This window comes from Xiphophorus hellerii, chromosome 20, assembly GCF_003331165.1.
Source record: "Xiphophorus hellerii strain 12219 chromosome 20, Xiphophorus_hellerii-4.1, whole genome shotgun sequence".
Lineage (NCBI taxonomy): Eukaryota > Metazoa > Chordata > Actinopteri > Cyprinodontiformes > Poeciliidae > Xiphophorus > Xiphophorus hellerii.
The window spans coordinates 16,847,479-16,870,832 of NC_045691.1; the positions used below are offsets into that span (position 1 = coordinate 16,847,479).

Below are 23,354 nucleotides of genomic sequence, written 5' to 3' on the forward strand. Positions count from 1 at the left end.
CTGTCCTGCAACTTTTAGATGTGCCTCTGCTGCACCACAGCTGAATGGAATAATTAGGTCAGTTAGCAAGGCTCTGGAGAACTGACCTACACAAGGAGGAGGTAATTAAGCCATTTCATTCCAGTGTTTTGTACCTGTGGCACATTTAAAAACTGTAGGACAGCGACCCTCGAGGACTGGAGTTTGACACCCGTGTTCTAGAGGAAAGTAATGTTAACATTTTCCTGCATTTTTTTCCATCTGTAGTTATTTTTCCATTTCAAAGTTGTGTATCCAGTCATGTAAAAATAAAGTATGTCTAGGCAATTTCAGCATAAAACCCTCAAACTTACCACCCAGCCACCGAGTACATTTTGGGTACAAAGTACCCTAGCTCACAATGGGCTTCTTTTTTTTTAGACTATTTAGGGTGATAATATATAACACATATCAGCAAGACTAATTGGACAATCTATGAAGGTAGAATTTTTTTTTTTAAACTGAGCGACATAGAAACAAAAATGTGTTTATGTTTGGTGTCCTGCTTTTACCCAGAGATGTGCATAAGTAAATAACCATTACTGTAAATACAACTGTCACCCATTTTCAGCCCTTTCTATTTGACATGCTGTTTGTCAGATTAAAAGTACTTTCTTAAAATAACCTTCACTCTTTATTTTATTGGTCTGGTGTAATTATTCAAATCCTAAGTGTCATGTTTATATTAGCTTTAATCAGAAAAATCATCATAACAAACAGAAACAAAGGCTTGAAAATATGAGTCTGTCATTAGCTACATATATTAGCAATTTGAGTTCTTGAAAGAAAGATTCAATTTCCAATAATATTTTAATTTATTGAATACTACTATAATGTCTGGCCAGAAGTTGTACTGTCTTTTTGATTGTAGATTTTAAAATACATGACTTCCATCAGCACCAACACGAAGTAAGACATTTAAATACTCCTAGACATTCCGGGCTCCCCTTTTTTATTTAAGAAATAGATCTTCAATACAGCAATAGTATTTATAACAGTACTTGTAAACAATAGAGTTGCGCAATATAACACAATTGCCTTTGGCTTTTCAGAAATTGCATGAAATATATAAATAAAAAAACAGTGCCTACAATTAAAATCTCAAAATAAAGACAAATATTAACTTTCTGCCAAACTGATAGCTAAACAACACACACAGTCAACAGAAAGTGAATTTAAGAAAACACTTTAAGCACAACAGAGGTATTTTTACCTCCTCCTTACACAAGTCAAGCACACAATCCAAACGAGACGCTTTTGACTTGCTACTCTGACTATTTGACTGCGAATTACATCCAAACCACCGAAGGGAGCGGGGCTCGTTGTTATCACTTATATCTCCTAACACCGCCCTCCCGGAACGTCATAAAAACTCTTCACAAACGCATCCCTGCTTTGGTAAACGGACACTGCTCTGAACCAATAAGATCCTCTGCAACTGGTTAAGCGCTTTTAGGTCGTAAGTTTATTTTTAGCTAAGTGTGACTGGCTCATATACTGCGCCATGACCAGTAGTTTTATTTTGTTTAAGTTAAAAGACGTGAAGCTTTCTGTTATAGTCTTGTACAGTGTGTCATTATTATTATTATTATTATTATTATTATTATTATTATTATTATTATTATTTTTATTATTATCAATCTTTATATATCGTTTTAAACACTTTAAGAACTTTTTTGTGTAAACACTTCAATTTCCCCTTTGCAGGACAATAAAGACTGTTTCTATTATATTACATAATAGTAATTTGATTATTATTTACAATTTGAAAAATTTACAATTAGGTTATGTTATAGCTTTGAAGCTAGTATTCATAGATGAGTAAAAAAAAAATCCCTATTTACAATTTATTTACAATAAAAATAGAAGCCATAAATTACAATTTACCTGTCTACATATTTATGTGCTTATTGCCCTTCAGATTTATTCATGACGCTGCACGTCACCTGCTTCAGGAACATATTTCAGATTTTCAGCAAAGGACTGAGAGAAGACCAAAACACAGTCTTTCTTTAAAGAAAGAATATTACATTATAACATTATTATAGCACTGGTTGTGTAATTGAAATGAGGTTCTGTGAAAAGGTTGTAAGCAGTTATTATACTTGTAGAAAATCGTAGTAGTCAGTTTAGTATAAATCCAAAATAGTTGGTCCTGGAGGATGAAGCAAGCCCCTTAAAGAAGGGCCAGTAGCAAAGCACAAGATCCTGCAACAAATTTAATCTCAAAGTGTCGTAACATTTTGAGGGAACGCTATTTTGTTAGGCTTAGACCATCACTATGTTTGCAGTTGGTGGGTTATTTACACAAAAGCTGGTTTTTAATTACACAGAAAGTGAAGGTAAGAGACAGTGTGCCACCAATGACCATCCTGTGTGAAAAGTACAAAAAATGGAACATGAAAGCATTTTCAGTCAGAGTAGCTGTCATCTATAAAAGTAGACTAAAAGTAATAGTACTATAGCTGTTTAAGTACTTAAATGTTTACACATTTCACTTTTTACACAATTAAGAAACTACTTTGACTGAAAAAAATGTGTTTAGCTTTTTTCTCTGTACTAACTTCACACAGGAACATCATTTGAGGCACACTACCTACAACCTTCACTTCCTGGTTAGATAACCATCACCTTCTCTATAAATAACAGGCCAGTACAACATGAGGACAATTTAAAAGATTCATGAAACAGAAATAACCTAAATTGATCTAGTGGTTTAAAGATTTTAGTTCTTTTAAGATGGCCAAATTCTGTTATGGATTTGGTCTCTGTCAATCAAGTCTTTAGATTTGGTCAATAGAACAAACTAACCTGGCTGTATACTAAATAAAGAACCCAAAATAGTTGTCTGATGCAACTCTAAGATATCTAAGATAACTGCCTAAAACCTGGCACCAGAACCTCACTTTTAAAATTCAGGACTACTTCTTTACAAACCAAAGACTCAGTGTTTGTAGCCCCCCTTCTTCTCCGTTATGTTCAGTCCAGATAAGCATATCCTTCATGTTGATTCTGCAGCAGTATTTTTTATATGACGTCTTTTTGTAAATTCATCCACGGTGTTTTAACAAAATGGTTTTGATAACCTCCACTTGCTTCAGATATTCCTCCTCCAGCCTATCCTTGTCGTTTCTGCCTCTTCTACAATCAGTTCAGCTGTGAGCGACTGGCTCTGAGAGGGAAGCAGAAACAGAGGAAGCCCTTGAAGCAGCTCTGGAAGTCTCCCGTCGCTGCTGTGACTCTGTGTTTGGTGGGAGTCGATTTTCACCAGAACAAAGCGCTCGGCCACCCTGCCCAGCCTCTTGTGGGCCTGAATGATGAACAACGAGGCCGTAAATAGATCAGAATAAGGTGACTTCATCTGTTGCTGATCCCTTCCTTCTCCGTTGTTGTTCAAGAGGGTCCACTCTTCAGTTTTTTCTAAGGCTTTCTGGGTGAGAACCAGCAAAACCCGACCACCCATGTTGTCCAGCTTCTGGAGTTGGGAGTAGAGCCATGGCAGAGGTCCCATTGTGCATTGATCCTTCCTGCACCACTGATCCACAGACACACTGAAGCCCTGGCTACAGAGCTGGGAACCCAGCAGACAAACTGACTCTGAAACAGTGTCATCCAAATCTGGGGGGCTCAGCAGAACCACATGGCCCTTCCTGCCAACTAGAGAGAAAAAGAAAACTAAATTCAGAGATGTGCTGCATGATTATTAACAAAAGGATTTCACATAGAAAAAAAAAAAAAACACTTACTCCTTACGAATCCACCGTGCCGCCAGCTCCACACCCATTCTGCAAAAGTCAGAGTAAATAAGATAAATATACTTCAAGATTTAGCAGAGCTGCTGATTGAATATCTATATTTCTTATATTTGATGCTTCAAAAAGTATGACGCAAAGAGGTTTTAAAATCTAATAAACATGGCGTGGTTTATAGGGCAAATGAAAGGAGCTTTTGACAGATGTGCTGGGGGCAAATTCCAACACAAACACTCAATGCTTTATCATAAAGTTATAAATTATACTGTGGGTAAGTTGGACTATGCACTTTCTTTTTTGTGCGTATTTCTTCAAATGGATTTTTAAGCATGTGCATTTAAAAAAAAAAAAAAGAATGACCTCAAGAAGTTAATTTGTTTTGGTAATTCAAGCTTCTAAAGAGAAATCCTGGAAGGTTTAAATAAAATATAAAAAATAAAACTTACTCTTCACATAATCACGCAGGAAATGAATCATTAATGCTGTCAGACAACCAACCAGCAAAACACTGACAATCAGGAGAGTCCAGCGCCATCTGCTAGCTGCAATAGAAACAGGTTCAAAAATAACGTTTTTACAAAATTTTCAAATAAAAAAAGTTGTGGCTGAATTGTAAAAGAAAGGAAAAAAAACACCATCCTGCTACCAGAATTAGCAGCTAAACTTTTCAAACTTACTGTCAGACGTGCAAAATGGACCAAATTCCTGATGTGTTCTGTTTATTTTCACCTTCACAAATAATTAAAAATAGTTGAGTTATTAAACACTGCTAACTGAGCATGTTTGCTTTATGCAGATATTTGACTGGAGGGCTTGTGTAAATATTTACCATCACACACTGGGAAATGCTTTCATCAACGTTTTCAAATGCTCCTTGTTTTACCTGAAGGGTACACAAAAGTAAAGTATTAGTCATACTTTGCATTTGACAATGTTCCAGAGCTTTGTTTACAATATCACTAGTTATTTCAGATTTGAATTTCCAGGAGGTATGCAAATAATGGCGCTCATGATGTTTGCAATGTTATTGTTAGAATTTTGTACAAATTTAAGCACTAAAAGTATTTAATGAATTCAAATAAGAAATGAGCAAGAATGATACAGGGGAAAAAAATAATTTAATTAGGCCAAAAACTGGTGATGATATATTTTGCTTTTTAAAGAAAGACAAAGAAATACAACACTGTTCATGTACTTAATGCTGTTCTTACCCAAAGTCCCATACTGTTTTGTTTCCACTTGCTCACACCAGCAAGATTTTCGCTGCTGCTCGGTTTGAGACAAAGCGACACTTCACCATCCAGCCTGCAGGGGGCAGTAAGGTTCCATAAAAGCACTGTGTTTCTGTCACCCATTTTGCTCAGGCGCACATTCACCGAGACGTTTTTCGACTTTAAGTGTTGTAAAGGAGGTGGCGATCCTTTAAATGACAAAAAAAGACATTGTTACAAATGATTTACCCTCCTCTGCTTAATGTTGTGAAAAGGATGAGAAACATTTCAAAGAGACAATGTTACCTATTTTGTCAAAGTGGCATAATTGAGAAGCGCACAGCTCCCTCATCATCTTTATCCCATACCTAAAGATCACAAATACACCAAAGCATGTCATTAAATTAGTAAAAACAAGAGTAACTATTGATATCTCATGGTTTAGGCAAAATAATAAGAGAACCTGTATGCACATGCAAGGTGCCACAGAATGAATGGGGATGGTGGTCTGGGCCAGACTCTATTCAGGAACAGAAATAAACAACATCACAGTGTTAATGAGAGCCGGTATTGTAGTCTGGGCTACACCAAACGTTGAATTTGCTGATTCATTTTTGCAACTATTCATATTATTCACACAGCATTTGGGGGACTTAAAACAAATCAACACAGAAGCTGTCCATCCAGTTTGACAGTTCCTGAGCTTTCAAGTCTAGATTACACCCTGGTAGTAGACAGATGCTCTAGAGTCTTTTTAGAGGATATTTGTAAATATATATATATATATTCTGTTTTTTTTTCCATGTCATAGTTAAAAATAAAAATTGAACAAAATGACAAAATGTGAAAAGGTTGAAAAGTTTAGTCTTCAAAAACAACATGTTTATCAGAATTGACACTAAGCACAAAACTGAAAACCAAATAATAACCAAAGTAATTATTTTTTCTAATTGCTTTGGTTAAAATGTCTAAAATGTACTCCAGCTTTGTTATTCTGCTTTTTGTTCAACAAGCCTAAATGAATTATGAATGAATAAATCTGACTATTTTTATTTTTTGGATATATTATTACTAATATTTCCTAAACATTACTTTGACAATTTTCCTTAAGACTTTACACCTATAGTCCCAATCCCATCCTGTAACTGAACCCATTCATAAAGGTAACACTAACCAGACAGCGTCCGTTCTCCTCGTATTTGATGCAGAGTGAGGGACGGGAATTGTTGCCCACAATCTGCAGCTCAACATAATTTTCTTGAAAACTGGTTCGATGCGGAACTTTGGCACTGAAACATTGAAAGTAAATATTGTCATGTTTTCAAACATGCTCTGGAAAAAAAATAAGAGGCCTCTTAAAATGATCAGTTTCTCTGAATTCACTCTTTATAGGTAAATGTTTGAGTAAAATTAACATTATTATTTAATTCTATGAACTACTGACAACATGTCTGAAGTTACAAGCAAAAGATTTTGGATTTATTTACAGAATATGAGAATTGGTCAAAATAACAAAAAAGATGCAGTGCTTTCAGACCTTAAATAATGCAAAGAAAACCAATTCATATTAATTTAGAAACAACAACACTAATGTTTTAACTCAGGAAGAGTTCAGAAATCAATATTTGGGGGAACAACCATGAGGTTTTCAATGGGGTCTCTTCATTTTTCTCCAAAGCTGTATATGTTGTACAAAAAATAAAAACTTAATTTCAGTTAATGTTTGATTTTTCTGTTTTGTTTACCTGGACACATGGGTATGCGTTGCTGGAAGGATTCCTGGGAACACACTGTGGACAAAGAGAAACGTGTATCATATTGCTGAACATGTTTTGACCTGTTGCTCAAAGGAAATCATCCGGTTCCTTGTTATGCAATTGAAACTTGGTGGTGAAACAGTGCCCTCATAAGTATTGCTACATACTAACTGTTTATTTCAGCTTACATTTTGACATAAACTGAAATAATAATAAAATAAAGTATTAAGTGTTTAACACTGTACCATTCTGTTCCGAAGGTGCATCAAGTCGTATGTTGGGGTAAACGGTTATTTGGCTTCCGAAATGAAACTTGTCTGTGATCACAATGGTTATCTGTCAAGATCACACATGTACAAAAAATCTGTGAACGAGGTGCCTAAGTTTAAACTCTTCAGCCGTACAAACTGCGTGGAAATTTACAGTACCTTGCTATTGTTCTGGTGAGCAAGAGTGGTGTAATTAACTGTAAACTCCACCTTCTTGCATCTGGGTATGGTGCTGGCTGGATCATGGTAACATGCCATCACAGAAGCTATTGCAACAGAAAAAACCACAGCGAAGGTGAGGCAATGAAAGGACTGAGACAGCAGTGAAACAACTGATATCTCAATAAACAACTTCTGCTTTTTGTTTTTCTTTTGTTTGTCTAATATGTGGAAAATGAATATAAGAACAAAAGTAAAGTTATCTTTTTTTTATTTGCTGACATGCTGTAACTCAATCATTCTGATCTATCATTTTCAAACATCAATTCACTCAGTTTGAGAGTTGACACATAGAGAGGGCCCATTTTATGTAATTTCTCTTTGAAAACCAGATTTAAACTCTCTGAGAGTCATTAACTTTGTCTCTATCCAAATGTAAATATTATAATTATACTTGATTATTTGACTGGTTGCCACCTGGATTTGAAAAATCCAGTTTGCAATCAGCAAATGTTTTGCATGCCACTTGACTCCAGAACTGATCTCAAAAATAGTCATCTTACACTTTAGGTGTTGTCTTTGACAATTAGCTGAAAATTGCCTCACTGGAAATGACAATTACCAGTTTCTTTTAATGATTTACCGACTGCTTGTCCTGGAGTTGCAGATCTCTTACAATAAAAGTGGAAGATATTACTAATTAACTTTTACAAGATGTGTCAGTGGTTCTCCATGATGTCCCTCATGTTCAGATTTGTCTCTGTTCCCGTTCACCTGATTGAAATTATTATATTAGGTCCTCAGAATACCCTCTAGGCCTGTTAATAATTTCGTAGTAATCTCATTCTCAAACCACCACAGTCCCAGACCGAGACCATCTTGGTTTTAAATAATTTTTATGTTTTTAATTTACCTGTTTATCCATTTTTAACATTGTTGTAGTGTTGTATTGTTGTACTGTGTGTTGATTAGTTAACTTAGCTATATTTCTGCCTGTATTTTATGTTGATCTGCTTAAAGTTTAATCAGTAATACGTTTATAACAAATTTATGTCAGGTCATGATTTCTTGATTAATGACAAGTTGTCATAACAAAAACATTTTGAATAATGTCAACTTTGTATTAAAAGTGTCATGATTTACCGAATGACACTTTATGACAACAGTCATAAATATTCATGAAGACTTACTCATGTTCATGACAGGTGTTATGTCATGTTTATGACTGTCTTGACATGTCTTATTCACAACCCGTCAAATAAAATGTTACTGAAAAAGGTTCTTTTGATGTGTTTAAAACTTGTAGCCAACCTTAAAAGCATTTGCCACATTGCAATCTAAGTTAACCCTTTCTTATCGAGTTGTTGTGAAATAAAAAGCAGCAATTATTATTATTGTTATTTTAATCCAAGAATAGAGATTGGTATATTATTGTTACTCAAGGACAAATTGAACATGTTTGCAGATCAGACTAAGGAGTAGCAAAGGGGTTAAATAAAACCTTACATCTCTCAAGTGTTGTGTCCTCATTGTCATCTTCCTCATCAGTGCCAGAGTGGTTGTCGTTTTCCACATCTTTATCCATAGGGATGTTGCTGATTTCTGTCTCTAGCACAAGACAAAGTGCACAGTTTCTTTCGGCCTTACAGCAGAGCTTGAAAGATGCTTCAAACTGAACATGGTTGTCCTTTTGTTCATAAAGACCGTTTCTGATGGTGCAGTCAGAAAATGCCTTGAAAAGAGACAATTGAGAGGAAGAGATGTATGTTTAGTCAATAAAACTAAACAGACAGCAAATTTTGTTTGTTCTGTTAATAACACTGATGTAGGGCAACATGCTAGCAGATGGTTATATCTCGCTATCAGTTTTTGATTACTTTTTTTAATGAAACAGTTTATCTGTGACAAGGGAAATTAAAAGTCGAAGGCAGCTATGCCGACAGTAAAAGGAAATTAAAAAGTGTCATCTTGACTGTCATCCAAGCGCTACTTCACAAAATACCTGTTGGCAAATAACTGCATCCCTGTCATATTCTATGAACTCCAAGCCGCAGGCTGACGAACACAGGCTGAAGACGATGCACCAGAGGGAAAATTTGAAAAGAAACATTTTGCATCAAAGCTCCATATATGAGGCCTATAGCATATTTCTGTACAAACTGTTTTCCAGCAGCCTAGTCTGGCAGGTGCATTGTTGCTCTCCTTGTGATGTTTTTTTTTTTTTTTTGGTAATAAATTAACTTGCAATAGTCCTGGCAGAAGTTGCTATGGAAGCAGTGAACCGAGACAAACAGACTGAGGCCGTGTCCTGGGTTTCAACTCTGTTTACAACCTGAGAAAGAATAAAGAGACACATATTAGGCTACTTTGTTTATTTTTCTTGAACACACACAGCAATATATTGAACAGAAAACCTATGTGTTCTACGACTAAAACTTTGTCACTTATTAAGTTTACAAGTTATCCATCTAAGGCCATTTATCCACTTAAAACTCATATAGAAAATTCCAGCAAATAATCTATGTGATTGGGAAAAACAAAAAAAGAAATAAGTAACGAGTCAATGTGAGTTTAACACTTGAAATCAAATCAGGAAAGTTATCTTGTTTAAATATCTCTTACTTACTTTGTTTAGAAATCCATGATAAATGAGATTTATATTTCCACAGTCTGTCAAACTCCTTGCAGCTCCAACAAGAAACTAGCAAGTTAATGACTCATAAGAAATGTGCGCCACAGAACATGTCGCTCTTCTGACTCAGAATATGCCCCACCTCTTTTCTCTCTCACCTCTCTTTCTCCCTTCACTCTCTTTTCATGATCCTGTTTCTGATTAAGCGTCACCTTATCCTGGAACTTCCTGTTTGTCTGTCTTTATTCTTACAGATTCATAAGGGTTAAAGTCCACAAGTACAAAAATGGGTTAATTTGTCTGTTTTTTTGTGTGTGTTCTAGTAATCGGCGTCTCATATGGGGTTTGTGAACAGTGGGTAGTCTGTTTCCTCTTCACTTGGTAATCTGTCTCCTGACAAACAAGTTTATCGTCCTCATTCTTAAGAAAGCACATACCTTTGAGCCTAACTATGAGGCGGTTTGTTGACTGGGGAGTGTGCCAGAGGTTGCTCAGGAGCACCTGCCTTCTGTAGGAGCTCAACTGGTCTGACCACTTTGAATCAAATGCAAAATAATATTCTCCTCTATGGAAATGACCATGTAAATACTTAATGTTTAGTTTTGATGGTGTCTGGATATGTCACTTTTAGGAGATGGAGATTTTTTAATACAGTGCAGCCAGGGTGCAGGGGGTTACAGATTTTTAAATGACTACTGTAATTTCTAACTTATAGGTTAGATATTTACTTTGTTTAGTCAACCATGACTAAATATGAAATGTAGCATAACAAGCTCCTCCTACAGTTTGAGAGATCTTAACCCTCTATGGCATGACTTTTTATTTTTGGGGGGAAAAAATATTTTCCTGCATTCTTTGGGAGCTTGGTGGTCCCTAATTACATGTCAATCATAAAATCGGACTCTGACACCTCCTGGAACCAGATTTGGGTTTGTTGCCTCAGGGTAACATTGGTCTAGAACACCAAGATTTTCTACACTGATTATGAGAAATGAAATACAAATCAAACAAAAACTATATTCATGAAAAAACTTTTTTTTGGACAAAAATATGTCAAAAATCATGCCCCCCAAAAAATAAAATAAAGGAGCAATGTGAGGTACAGATATGTGGTTTGTTGCCTGAGGGCAACGCCATGCCATAGAGGGTTAACAAAAGGCCCTTTATTCCTCTTTATTCCTTTATTTGCATAATAGTTTGTTCAAGCCACTTCAATTTTCACATCTATATACAGTATATATACATATATATAGATGTACATATAAAAAATGATATGTGTGGGTTATTTTGTGAGTAATTTGCATGTTTTAATTTTACATTTGCTGTGTTTATTTGGTTTTAATTGGCTCCGGCGCATGGCAGCCAACCCTTCTGTCGGTCTAAACCAGGGAATCTGTGGATACATTGTAGATTACTGCCATCAGTGTATGGATGTGTGCATGAATGGATGAATGTCTGAATGTAGTGTGAAGTGTTTTGGAGACCTCAGACTTGATTTAGAGATCTATAAGTTCAGGCCATTGTGGCATTTCAGGCTGATGTGTTAGTTTTCAGCAACATATTACATATTGTTTGTCAGAAATTCAGATTTTGGTCTTACACCAAAGCCCTTTTTTCCACATGTTTACTCCATCACATAGCTGGTTTATGTCCACCTGCAAACATGATCTCTTTTGCCCTTTTTTCAATAGATGTGTTTTTTTGTGCAACTTCTCCATAAGGATCAGACTTATTCCACCTACAGATGATGGATTCAATGGTGCTACTTCATATGTTCCAAGCTTGAAATTTTGTTTAATAACATAATCCCTTAATCTGTCTGCTGTGCTCTTTGGTCTTCATGATGCTGTTTGTTTATTGATATTTATAACAAACGTCTAACACCTTCATAGAACATTTGTACTAATACCAAGATTAAATCCTATACTGCTTTTTATTTCAGTGTCAAACTAAAGTGGAAAAATACAACACACATTTCAGTTTGTTTTGTAAAAAAAACCCTTAAAAATCATGTGTTGTTTTCCTTCACGTACAAAACTACACTTACATGTAGCATACATCATACAAGATAAATGTATCTGTTGTTCTTTTGCTTAAAATCTCAGATTAATAAGAGTTTAAGTTTGTGACTGAAAGAAATTGTAAAAACTGGTTTGGGAGGTATGAGTACTTTTCCAAGTACTCCGTACTCTGTACATTTAGGATGTTTTATTACCTTAGAGCTAACAGTGGAGAACAAACTAAAACACTATTGAGAAGCTGCATGAGGCACTGTTCAAACGTTATATTGTTTAAATTTCTGTTAGACATAAAGAGATGTGCCTGAAGGCATTGCAATTCAGAACAAACATCATATTATTCTCAGAAACTTGCCTTTGCTTTCACTTTTGATTGTGGATTGACAACTTGTTTGCTGCTTGTAGTTCAAGGTTGCATTTCCTGCATTCTTTAAAGATTGCGAAGCTCAGCACCTGGGCAATAATCAGTCTAAATTACACAAAAGCCTCAATGCTACTTGTATGTATGACTTTGTCAAGGCTTTCTGCAGTAATAGTCTTGTTTGAGCTGTTTGTTACGCTGTTTATTCTTCTATGGCTTTAAATTTCTACAAGTTCTTCAGGTAATTCGCAAAAAAATACTTTGCCACATGTTATTTGGACATTTCCTGTTTATTTTGATCTATGCAAACAGAACAAACAGAACAATGGGGAAATCATTCAGGGATGTCCTTCCAAGTGGCAACACTGTAGTCAGTGACAGGTGAGTCACAAGAGAATGAGGAAAGGGTACATTTACTTTCAATCAACATGCAAAATACTTTTAAAATGTACAAAATATAAATGTAAATTGCTGTGGAGAACTCAAGCATGAACAAGAGGTAAAGTTTTACTGAACTTTATCTCTTGTAAAGTTCAGTAAAACGTTACTAAACTCTGAATGTTTGTGCTCTTGCATCTGGTTAATTTAATGATGAACCAGTTGCAAGACTGCAGGGACACAAGAAAATTGAAACAAAGCACATGTGGACTTCAGAAATAATCTTATTTATCAAAAGTGTTTAAATGTTGTTGGCCCACCTTTGAGCTGCAGTAGAATCAACTCTTCTGTTGTAGTTTATGAATGGGAATTTCTGACCGTTCTTCCTGAAACCAATTTGTGAGGTCAGACAGTGATGTTGGATGAGAGGCCATGGCTTCACTCTGATTGAAATTCAACAATATACAGGCCAGTTAAATTTTTCCACCCAAATTTCATGCTCCCATGTGGTTGGGAGCATGAAATTGTTCAAAATGTCTTGTTATGCTGAAGCGTAAAATTGACTTTTTTTAGCTTTAAATCATGCTATAATGTTATCCCCTCATCAAAAAACATACATGGAGTGTTGCCTTGATTCTTTCATGCATGTTTGAGAAATCCTTTAATTTCACCTAGCAACCATTTAGCTGTGTGTAAAATATCTGGGTGGATCCTGCACCGCTTTTGAGGTGCAGCTCCTCATCTGAGCTGCAGTTTCCAAGCCTCCTGAAGGAGCTGCTGGCTAGCTCCTTCAGACTAGCAGGCAGCAAATGGCAAACAACTGGTGGACCTGTGTATCTGCTGAGCTTATGGCATAAGCTACTTCTCAGTGTAAATCTGGTAAAAATGTTGTTAACAAGTTAATAGATGTCGTAATGACTTCCTCAAGGTGCAGTTTCACAAAGAGCAGGAGTTTTAAAAGAGGCAAAGGCCCAACCTAAGGTGGTAAATCAGGAAGTAACATTTTTTTAAGTTTTTCAACAATTGAAGGGAAAACAGCTACTTGATTAAAATATATACAGTAATACTGTAACACTTTCGTTGAAACTGAGGGCATAAGCACAATTCCTGAAAGATGCAAAAGTAATTCTCCTCATCAAATAATTCCTTTCTTACGTGGCATTTCTTCAACAAAATTTCTATAACAAATGTATTCATAATGATAGCTTGATTGATAAAACAAGAAACAGGATAGACTCATAACCTGAGGAGGTAGGACACAGTTGTGGAGGCCCTACTAGCAAGACAGAAGAAACGCAAAAGAAGGGACACAATGACAAAGCAGAACCTGACTAAGCACAAAAGTAAACAGAAGTTACACATCTTTGAAAAAACAACAACAAGCCGTTAGATTATCTAAAACCCAAAGTGACAAAAGTAAACCAAAGTTCAATACATCAAAACAAATTCTTTCTATAATCTTTAGTTTGGTACTGATTTTCTTCATTATCTGCCCACTTTAAATCTGGAATCTGGATTCAGTCCAACAACACAAAATGTGAAATTAATATATAGCTGCTTACATTGAACAATGAAAAACATAGAAAAGCAGTTACACCTTCTGCAAGAGGTGACACAAGCAAATTATGTTATTAGGTTATTCAATTCCTTTTAAGCTATAAACAGAAACAAGATCTCCTGCAGCATGGAGTTGGTAACAAATATTATGAAATGCACAAGGTTGATATTGTTGAAATAGTTCTTTAATAATCATTTACACTCTCGCATAAAAATGAAATAAAAAGCCTGTACCAAACAGAAATTACCAGAAAGTGCCAAAAAAAACATTAATTACTTTTTTTGATTTCAAGTTAAATAGGACAATGGCCACCTATTATAATCCACAGGGTCCAAATGTTCTATTAGCCTGACCAGGTGCCAGAACCACCTCAACTTTACGGTAACTCAGCATAATAAAAGCTTTATTAGCTGGTGTAATGAGAGAACAAAGTTTTCTGAGTCAATCCTCTTTCACAGGAATAATCTCTGTGGTGACTGATGTCAGTAACTGAAATGGGTGTTTCACATTCTCCCAGACTGAATTACAGCTCAGACCTGTGCAGTCAGATTTTACGTAAGAAGCCTCCTTTCAGTCTACGAGTGTTTCTTTGTTGTGCAAGATTCAGTGGAAACGTTTGCAAGATTTTGGAATTTCAGAAGAGTTAAAATTGAATCAATAGATATTTTAAATTAAGACCTTTCAGGCATTACACTTGTTGCTTCTCTGTCATGTTGTGTAGTTAGAGCTACTGCTGAGGGTTGTTTTCGTGTTAAGGAATGTTTGTTGTTCACGTGTCATCTGAGTGCCCCGACTGAATGACGAAACAAAGCTTCACATGAGGATCCTGCACAGTAATTAACAAAGTCAAACTGGTTGCCTCCAGGCAGTGAATGGATGCTGTAAATCCATGATAATCTGTCCTCTGTGTGACAATCTAAACATGTTAGTTTGTTCTGCATTGCAGTCCTTTTAAACCACTGATTGTTACTAAATCCAGTTCACTGGCCGATTAAAAACTCTAGCACCAAAGGACCAAATAAAAGTCAAAATTCAAATTCACAAATCTGGGCATGAATATGCAAAACTCAAACATGGGCATCAAGAGGCAAAATGATGGGACTCTGTTGACTGTAGAGGAAAAAGGTTTATTTTTATTTTATTTATATTTAATTTATTTAATTTACATAAATATAAAAAATAGGTTATCACGATAATAATATCGTAATATATATTGCATATAGTAATATCTATCCATTTTCTCTCCACTATATATACTTTTATAAAATTATTTAATTCTTCTATAAAGGCATTATATACTGATATATATAAACAGAGCCATGATGCCACCTACAGGAGGAGTAGGTAAAGACGAGACAGAAGAAATAAATTTAAAAAAATGCATATGCTTTGGTTTCACACTGACTTCACAATTTGGCATTTTTCTTATATAACAATTTTTTTCTGCCCAAATAATTCTATCAATCTCATATTTTATTTTATCCTCTGACAGAGGATTGTATCCTCTGTTCCAGAGAAAGAAATGTGGATGAAAGCCCTAATCAACCAATATTTAAGTTTCTCCATTTCGTGTTGTCGGGTCAGTGGTTTTGATTTGTCAATAGTTTAGTTGAGTGTCTGTTTTACTCACCTCTTTGAGTAGGCGTGAATGGATAGTTGAAACAAGACGAGACTGAAAACTAAGTATAACCATATTTGTTTTGTTTCACCAAATATGAACAAAGTGTGTTAAAAGTGACTTAGACACACACAATAAAATTATTTTTCAGATTTAATAAAGCAGATGTCATGCTCATCAAATTATCAAGTGGTTGTGATGCCAAAAAAAATCAACATAAACATACTGTAGATCACAGAACAAAATTGTGAACTGTTTTTATGTTCTGACTTATCAAGGTCTTATTTTTTATGTGTAAGAATTACAGCTTTTGAACTGATTATCAAAAGCATTAAAGACTTGTAAAAAACAGTCTTTAAGAACTTCAAGAGCCTTTGAAACATAAGCTAATTTTAGCATCTTTATTGGTTAGCCAGGCACATTATCTCACAGTGCCAACAAATCCTTGTATCTTTTCTCTCTGTGTTTAGTTTTTCTTTACAGATCATTTCAAATAAATGAATGAAACCTGTTTACTGCCAATTAGTAAAAAGTCTTACTTAGTGGATTCTTTCAACATTAAACAGCAAATTAAGGACTACTTCCTTTGTACTTCAAAATAAGAGGCTGAAACATAATTACAGGATATCAAACTATCAAAGAATAACTCACACTGTTGGATTGTCACCAGACCTCACACCACCAGACCCGATCAACCTTTACATTTAAGTCGTTTGTTAGAAAGTTGTTCATGTTTACATTTCTTTTCGTCGTTTATGGGGTAGATAAAAACACAAATGTGTTCACTATTCTTAATTGCACTGTCTGACCAATAAAAAAGAAGATTGTAATCTTTTTGGTACTTTTTACTTCACGCCTTGGTTATTTCTAAAATAATTTTCAACATTATTTCATAAAATAAGCTGATTTGAATTGAATTATTGAGCAGTTATACAACATAAAAATACAGAGGTTTTCCTAGGACAAAGGGATTCATTGTGAGCCAGCACTGCGCAGTCACAGGAGAGGTCACACTGTAGTCGGTTGCAAATGAACTGAAAAACAAAACAGGAGTTTAAACACAGTCTGATTGTTGCTCTAATAGACAAATTTAAAAAAAAAAACAAAAAAAAACTTACTTGAACACTACACTATCAGGTATGCCTGGGATCTTCAGTAATGTGAGGTATGGTTTTGGTTCCACCGTAAAATTAGCTGGCGTTGAAGCTATAAAAACTCGAACAAAAACAACACAAGCTTGTCAAAACTTTGGCACTTTAAGCATCATGAAAATTTTACATGGGTGTAATTTCAAAGAGCCAAATGGCAGGGAACATTTATAAAATAACACTGCTGAAAAAAAAATATTATTAAACAAAAGAAAAATCAGTATTTTACACAGAAGGGTGAACATACTCACCTAGAATCCCATCAATGTTGCTGGCAGTCGGTCTCTTCTTTAAAACAGGCCAAAGGAATTTGTTGCCGTCCCTCTGATGAACTAAGATGACAATGTGCAAGTCTTCTGCTGTAACCTCTGTTTCTTGACCTCGAGCAGTCACTGTAAGACTAGAAGACAAAAAAAAAAAAAATCACAACCAGCTCTTACGTTTGGGTGCTTTTCCTTCCTACACCTTTAATCCCAAGACAGTTCTGCCTCAGTAACAGTGGGGATGAAACCCAAGGCATGCATGTTTTCCATATATCTGATATGAAATATAACAACCAATGAAAGAAGGTTTTTATATTGTCTGGTATGGAAATGTGGTTATGTAAGTGTTATGTATGTTTATGTATACCAACAAAAGTTCATTCATAGTTTAGTTTGATCAGGGATCTTAATCTCTTATACTTTATCTTATTTTTAAATCAGAATTACCAATAAAAACTTTATTGCTTTAAATTTGTAGTTGAGAACAATATAGATAAATGAATTAAGATTATCTGATAAAGCTGCAAGCATGATTCATATCCATGACAAAAACACAAAACAACAGAGAGCTCACTCAGAGAGACATAAAATGTACAATAGTTTTTATTGCATTTTGACTGCTGGGGTCTTAATATCTTTATATGTATCAAATAATTCTGTAGAAGAATTATTTATTAGCTGTATGTCAGGGATCTGGTTGCATGTGTTGTGTTTCTGTGGCAGGGCTGAGCAGTGATCGCTCACACAGCTGCTTCTAATCAGTCCTTCAACAGGAGCTTAAGAGGAGCTGGTTGCCAGTCATTCAGCACCTGAATGCAACTGAAGTGGCGTTTAGTCAGCTGTGTCTCTTTGTAGAGTGTCCTAGTGTTCCTCCTAGCCTTATATTAACCTTGTAATCTGGCTCTACGTTACGTCTTGAGTAACTTCCTGGCTCTTTCTCCTTATGTTTGTCAATGAAAGCCTCCTCATGCAAAAATCTCCCAGACTATAAGGCTTCTCATTTCCTCTAGTCCTCCACCCTATGATGCTAGACTGTTTACCCTGTACTACATAGTCCAACACTCGGACTGCTCTCTCATCCCTGGCTCCTAACAAATCATCTTCAAAAACCAGCGACATCCTTCACTGATCTCATCCTGCAGTTTTATTGTTATTATTTGGCCTGCTCACTACTTGTCCTTTTTCTCACCTCATATTAAAAGATTCCCCTTTGACTGAGACATTTCCAGCTACATCCTGTATTATAATAAACATGTTATCTTAGGATCTTAGTTACCAAATTAAGTTCTGATGCTTCAGCTAATAACCAGTAAGTTGGACCAATCTGGGCTAACAACAATAAACTCATCAGTCTGCAGCTATGTGATAAAAATATATACATAATTATCTGAAATACAGTATTCAATTGTTGAGTTTTGGGCAAAAACCAGATATGCCTTTAATAAGATCCGGATCAGTCATAAACAATGCTGTGCTAATTTCAAGGACACCACAAGTTGTGGTTCTAAAAACATTTAAACTTGTAAACTTTTACAATAATCACAATTCATGGTCACCTTCCAGCTTGGATGGGATTCTGTCCAGTGAGCCGGGTCATAGACGTTCCCTGCAGGACCCTGATTCCCTCTGGGTCGATGTCAACATAATGGTCACCTTGAACTTGGATGAAAATTTTTTTGAAGCCCCCATTTGTCACTGGATTAAGCTCGCCATTCATGTACATCCCTGATTTGAAAGAAATAACCTGAAAGTTAACACTAAATCACAAGACCAGCAACAAAATGAAAAATCAAATCTCAGAGACAGTTAAAGATTAAAAACAGTTTGAGTACCGATTCAACTGCATGATGGCAAAAATAAATGACACTCACCCTTGCTGGGATGATGAAGAAGTTTAAGAACATGAGATCCAGGCACATCAAAGCAAAGGGAAGCAGAGTGGTTCTCAGTTTTAACCAGAAATCGGTGACTGATATGGACTGATAGGGAGACAGAGACAACATTAAACAAAACTGTGGGCTTCCCAAACTTTTCCACATTTTGTCACATTACAGCCACATTCCTCAAGGTGCTTTGTGATCTGAAGTGATATTTTCTCACAGCTTCATACATGACTGTGAGGTGAAAGAAAATTCATAAATGACTTTCTATTTATTTATTTTGCAAATATGAAATTGTGATGCTCCTTCATATTTAGCTCTGTCTAAGTTGATGCTTTTCCAGGAATATCTGAGTAAATGTTTCTACTAGAATTGCACATGTAGAGTGAATTTTTTGCCAATTCCACTTGGCTCAATAGCTCAAACTTTAGACATTGTGTTATAACCTAACACTTCTTTAAGCATCTCCACAACCTTCTTCCTGCCCAATTTATTTGTAATTTTTTTTTCACTTCATACTTGTGTTGCATTTCTGTGGCTCTACCACATCCTCACGTAGGTTTATGGCATCTTACAAGTAGTTTAACAAAAAGCTGAAAGGTAATTTTCAGCATATTCACGCTCAAGCTTTTTTTTTTTTTTTTTTTTTCAAGATGGCGCCGGCACAGCTGGCTGCTTGCAGACGCAGCTCCCGTCGTGTGTGTTAATCTGTGTATATTTGCTGTAACCGATTAAGGATCCGTGCTTAAAGAACCCATGGATCGTCGGTTGTGCTTTCCGCAGTGGCTGGATGTGGTTCTGTTGCTGTTCTCCGTGCTCTTCTGCTGCTTTTTCTGCTCTTTGTTGCAGAGAACCTCACCGAACGGAGTGGCGGCATTGTTTGCTGTCGTGAACGGCTGATTGAGCTGTGTGGGCCTCTGCTGTTGCCCGGGGGCAGGCCTGTGGTCCCAGAGGGGTTGCGGAGGGGACGACGGGGCTGCAGGTCTGGAGTTTAACGGAGGTAGAAGAGGAGACGGCACAAACCAGCGGTACCGGCGATTGTTGTGGGGAGCGTGAGGTCTTTGGGGAATAGGACAGATGAACTCACGGCGCTGGTTAGGACCCAGAAGGAGTACATGGAGTGCACGTATCTTCTGCTTCACGGAAACCTGGCTACACTCGCTTATTCCGGACTGCAGCGGAATAAGGATTTTCCTTATTCTGGATTTTCCTTTCCAAGAGTCGGAAGAAGAGGGGCGGCGGGATTGCACTTTATGTGAGTGAGAGGTGGTGTAATCCCGGTCATGTTAACATGAAGGAACAGATTTGTAGCCCAGACATTGAACTTCTGGCTGTGGGAATGAGGCTGTATTATTTGCAGAGGGAGTTTACGTCCGCCATTTTGATCGCTGATTGCATTCCCCCATCGGCTGATGCAGCGGTGGCCTGTGACGTCATCAGCTCTACCGCAGCCAAACTCCAGACTCAACACCCGGACGTTGTTATTGTGTCTTGTCTCTTGTCTTGTCTTTTCTCTATGCTGTAACTGCGAAGTAATTATCCCCTGCTGGGATGAATAAAGTACTTCTATTCTATTCTATACACATAAACTATTTCTACATGCTTTCTTATTTTTGGACAACTGACTATAAGTATATTTTTTAACCATTTCTCTATACTGAATGTCATTATCTACATCATAATGTAATACACATTGATAAGGTCTTTTGGAGCAATATGTTCTGTGGAAATAGTGACGGGAATGTTCCTAAATGTCATAATGTAAATGTCATTTTGTGGACAGTACATTGATCAAGTTCTTACAAAGTGAAATTCTGTAAAAATGCAAAAAACTTGCTACACAAGAAAAGTATCATTTGCCTTTTGTTTGTCTGATTGGTGCACTTTTCTGTTCAGAAGATACAACTACAGATGCTAAAATTAAGTTTATCAGTAAACAGTAGAACATTTTGTTTGGTGTTTAAAACAGAGCTAATATACTGTATGTGACATGCATACCGCTAGGAAAACCAGAAAATTCAACTTTTGGCAGTACGATCATCAGCAATTGATGATTTTCTTTTCCAAGGAACCTAATGACTTGGTGATGATCAAAATCAAAAAGTTGGAAGCAAACTGTTTTCTTGTTTTTCTTCCACATGTTGGGATTTGGTTTGCTTGTATTTTCTGTCATGATTTTATTGTTGTTTTAGCTGGAAACTATTGAAGACATTCTAAATAATGTCGATCATAACAAAAAAATTTTAACTTCATGGCATTCATACCATACCCACCAGGAGGACCTGGATGACCAAAAGCAGGAGGACCTGAAGGAGTATAACCAGCATGACTTGGAGGACCAAAACCAGCAGGACTTGGAGGACCATAACCAGCAGAACCTGGAGGACCATAACCAGCAGAACCTGGAGGACCATAACCAGCAGAACCTGGAGGACCAAAACCAGCAGGACTTGGAGGACCAAAACCAGGAGGACCTGGAGGACCAAAACCAGGAGGACCTGGAGGACCAAAACCAGGAGGACCTGGAGGACCAAAACCAGCAGGACTTGGAGGACCAAAACCAGCAGAACCTGGAGGACCATAACCAGCAGAACTTGGAGGACCATAACCAGCAGAACTTGGAGGACCATAACCAGCAGGACTTGGAGGACCATAACCAGCAGAAACTGGAGGACCAAAACCAGCAGGACTTGGAGGACCAGCATGATCGGAAATTGCGGAAACTCCTAAACCTCCAAAACCTATCATACAAATAAATGCATCAAAAATAAAGCACAGTCCTTGTGGATCTATAAAGTTTTGTAAAACAAAATCTAAAATAAATGTTTATGAAGTGTACTGTTGTACACAGACACAAATGAAATTAAAAAGCATTATAAAGTATTAAAAGGTACATTATACAGTCAAATGAATAATATTTGCCTGTAATAATAATAATAATAATAATAATAATAATAGAAACCAGTTGTATGTTAAACCACACTTCACCCTTCCTATTTTAAGTCAGTTAGGATTACCAAAATTATGTATATTTCTTGATAGAAAATGCCAGAAGAGTGGAGGAGAGGTGTGCTGATGCCAATTTTGAAGAATAGAGATGAACAAAGTTGTGGCAACTACAGAGGAATGAAGTTAATGGGTCATTCAATGAAGTTGTGGATGAGATGTTGAAGCAGACTGAAGCTAGAAGTGAGCATCTGGTTTCATGCCAATAAAATGCTCTACAGATGCAGTCTTTGCTTTGATAGAGAGGAACAGATAATGTAAGAGGGAGGAGCTGCATTGTGTTTTTATAGATCTAGAGAAAGCAGCACTTATGGTCAATAGTCCAGAGCAATGGCAAATGTGGAAAAGTGATGAAACGTATCCAAGCAGGTTGCAGCGGATAGAGAAAAGTGATAGATGTGATGTGTGATAAAAAGAGTTGAGAATGAAAGAAAAGGTGTACAAGATGGTGGTGAGACCAGCAATGTTCTTTGGTTTAGAGACAGTGGCAATGACAAAGAGACAGGAAACAGAGGCAGGTAGCACAGAGGAAGATGTTGAAGACTTCTTTGGGAATGACAAGGCTGGATAAGATCAGGAATGAATACAACAGAGGAACAGTTCATGTCAGATGTGTAGGAGATAAAGTCAGAGAACCCAGCCTCAGATGGCTTGGACATGCACAGAAAGTGGTGAATTTAACAGTAGAAAGATGCGGAGGAGGGAAATGCCAAGCAGGTGGTCAAGAGGTAGACCTAAGAGGAGAGTTATGGATGTAAGACATTAAGGAAAGTGGTATGAGAGAAGTCAATGAAGACAGGGTTAGATGGAGACAGATGACTTTCTGTGGCCAACCCTAAAGGAAAAATCCAAAAGGAAAAAGATTTCTATTTGTTGAAAGCCAAAATAATAATATTCTTTGGGAGAAATTTCCATGACTTTCTTCAAATTCAGAAGATTGAATACATTTTCTTAGCATTTGGTACAGTTGTCTTTTAAACTATATGACTTGGGACAATTGTTTTGGGAATCCATCAAGAAGCTCTTACAATAGTTTGGTGAGACTTTGGCCCATTGGGGTTGAGATATTGGTGTGGCTCAATCAGGTTTGTAGATTGCCTTGCATTCACACTCCTTTAGCTCTACTCACAGATTTTCTCTGGTACTATAAGCAAAGCATTATTGACTTTGCTGCCATTTAGCCACGTTCTAACTAATTTTGTGCATGCTTCATAGAATACTTGGAAAATTAAACTGATGTACAGCTCCAATAATTCTGGCATTCAACAAATAGAAATACACTGCTTAATTCTAACTGACCTAAAACAAGATTTTTGGTTGGATGTT

General features: G+C 36.4%; 2 protein-coding genes across 2 annotated transcripts in view; both read right to left on the reverse strand.

Annotated features, from left to right (window-relative positions):
- Nucleotides 1-3,028: 3,028 nt before the first annotated feature.
- On the reverse strand, nt 3,029-10,120 carry LOC116710797 (uncharacterized). Its single transcript, XM_032550039.1, is given in 17 exon segments — nt 3,029-3,675; nt 3,765-3,803; nt 4,217-4,312; nt 4,448-4,499; nt 4,600-4,653; nt 4,982-5,190; nt 5,288-5,315; nt 5,317-5,349; nt 5,445-5,501; nt 6,156-6,241; nt 6,244-6,270; nt 6,727-6,771; nt 6,984-7,074; nt 7,167-7,273; nt 8,673-8,898; nt 9,169-9,498; nt 9,793-10,120. Coding segments are annotated over 16 exon segments (1,818 nt in total). The 5' UTR covers nt 9,277-9,498; nt 9,793-10,120; the 3' UTR covers nt 3,029-3,115.
- Nucleotides 10,121-15,870: 5,750 nt separating this feature from the next.
- The window catches only part of LOC116710396 (uncharacterized), a 44,829-nt gene continuing 37,345 nt past the window's right edge, over nt 15,871-23,354 (reverse strand). The window contains 6 exon segments of the mRNA XM_032549418.1: nt 15,871-16,765; nt 16,850-16,946; nt 17,131-17,279; nt 18,699-18,867; nt 19,014-19,121; nt 21,296-21,763. Of these exon segments, the coding sequence (XP_032405309.1) occupies nt 16,660-16,765; nt 16,850-16,946; nt 17,131-17,279; nt 18,699-18,867; nt 19,014-19,121; nt 21,296-21,763 (1,097 nt within the window). The 3' untranslated portion in view covers nt 15,871-16,659.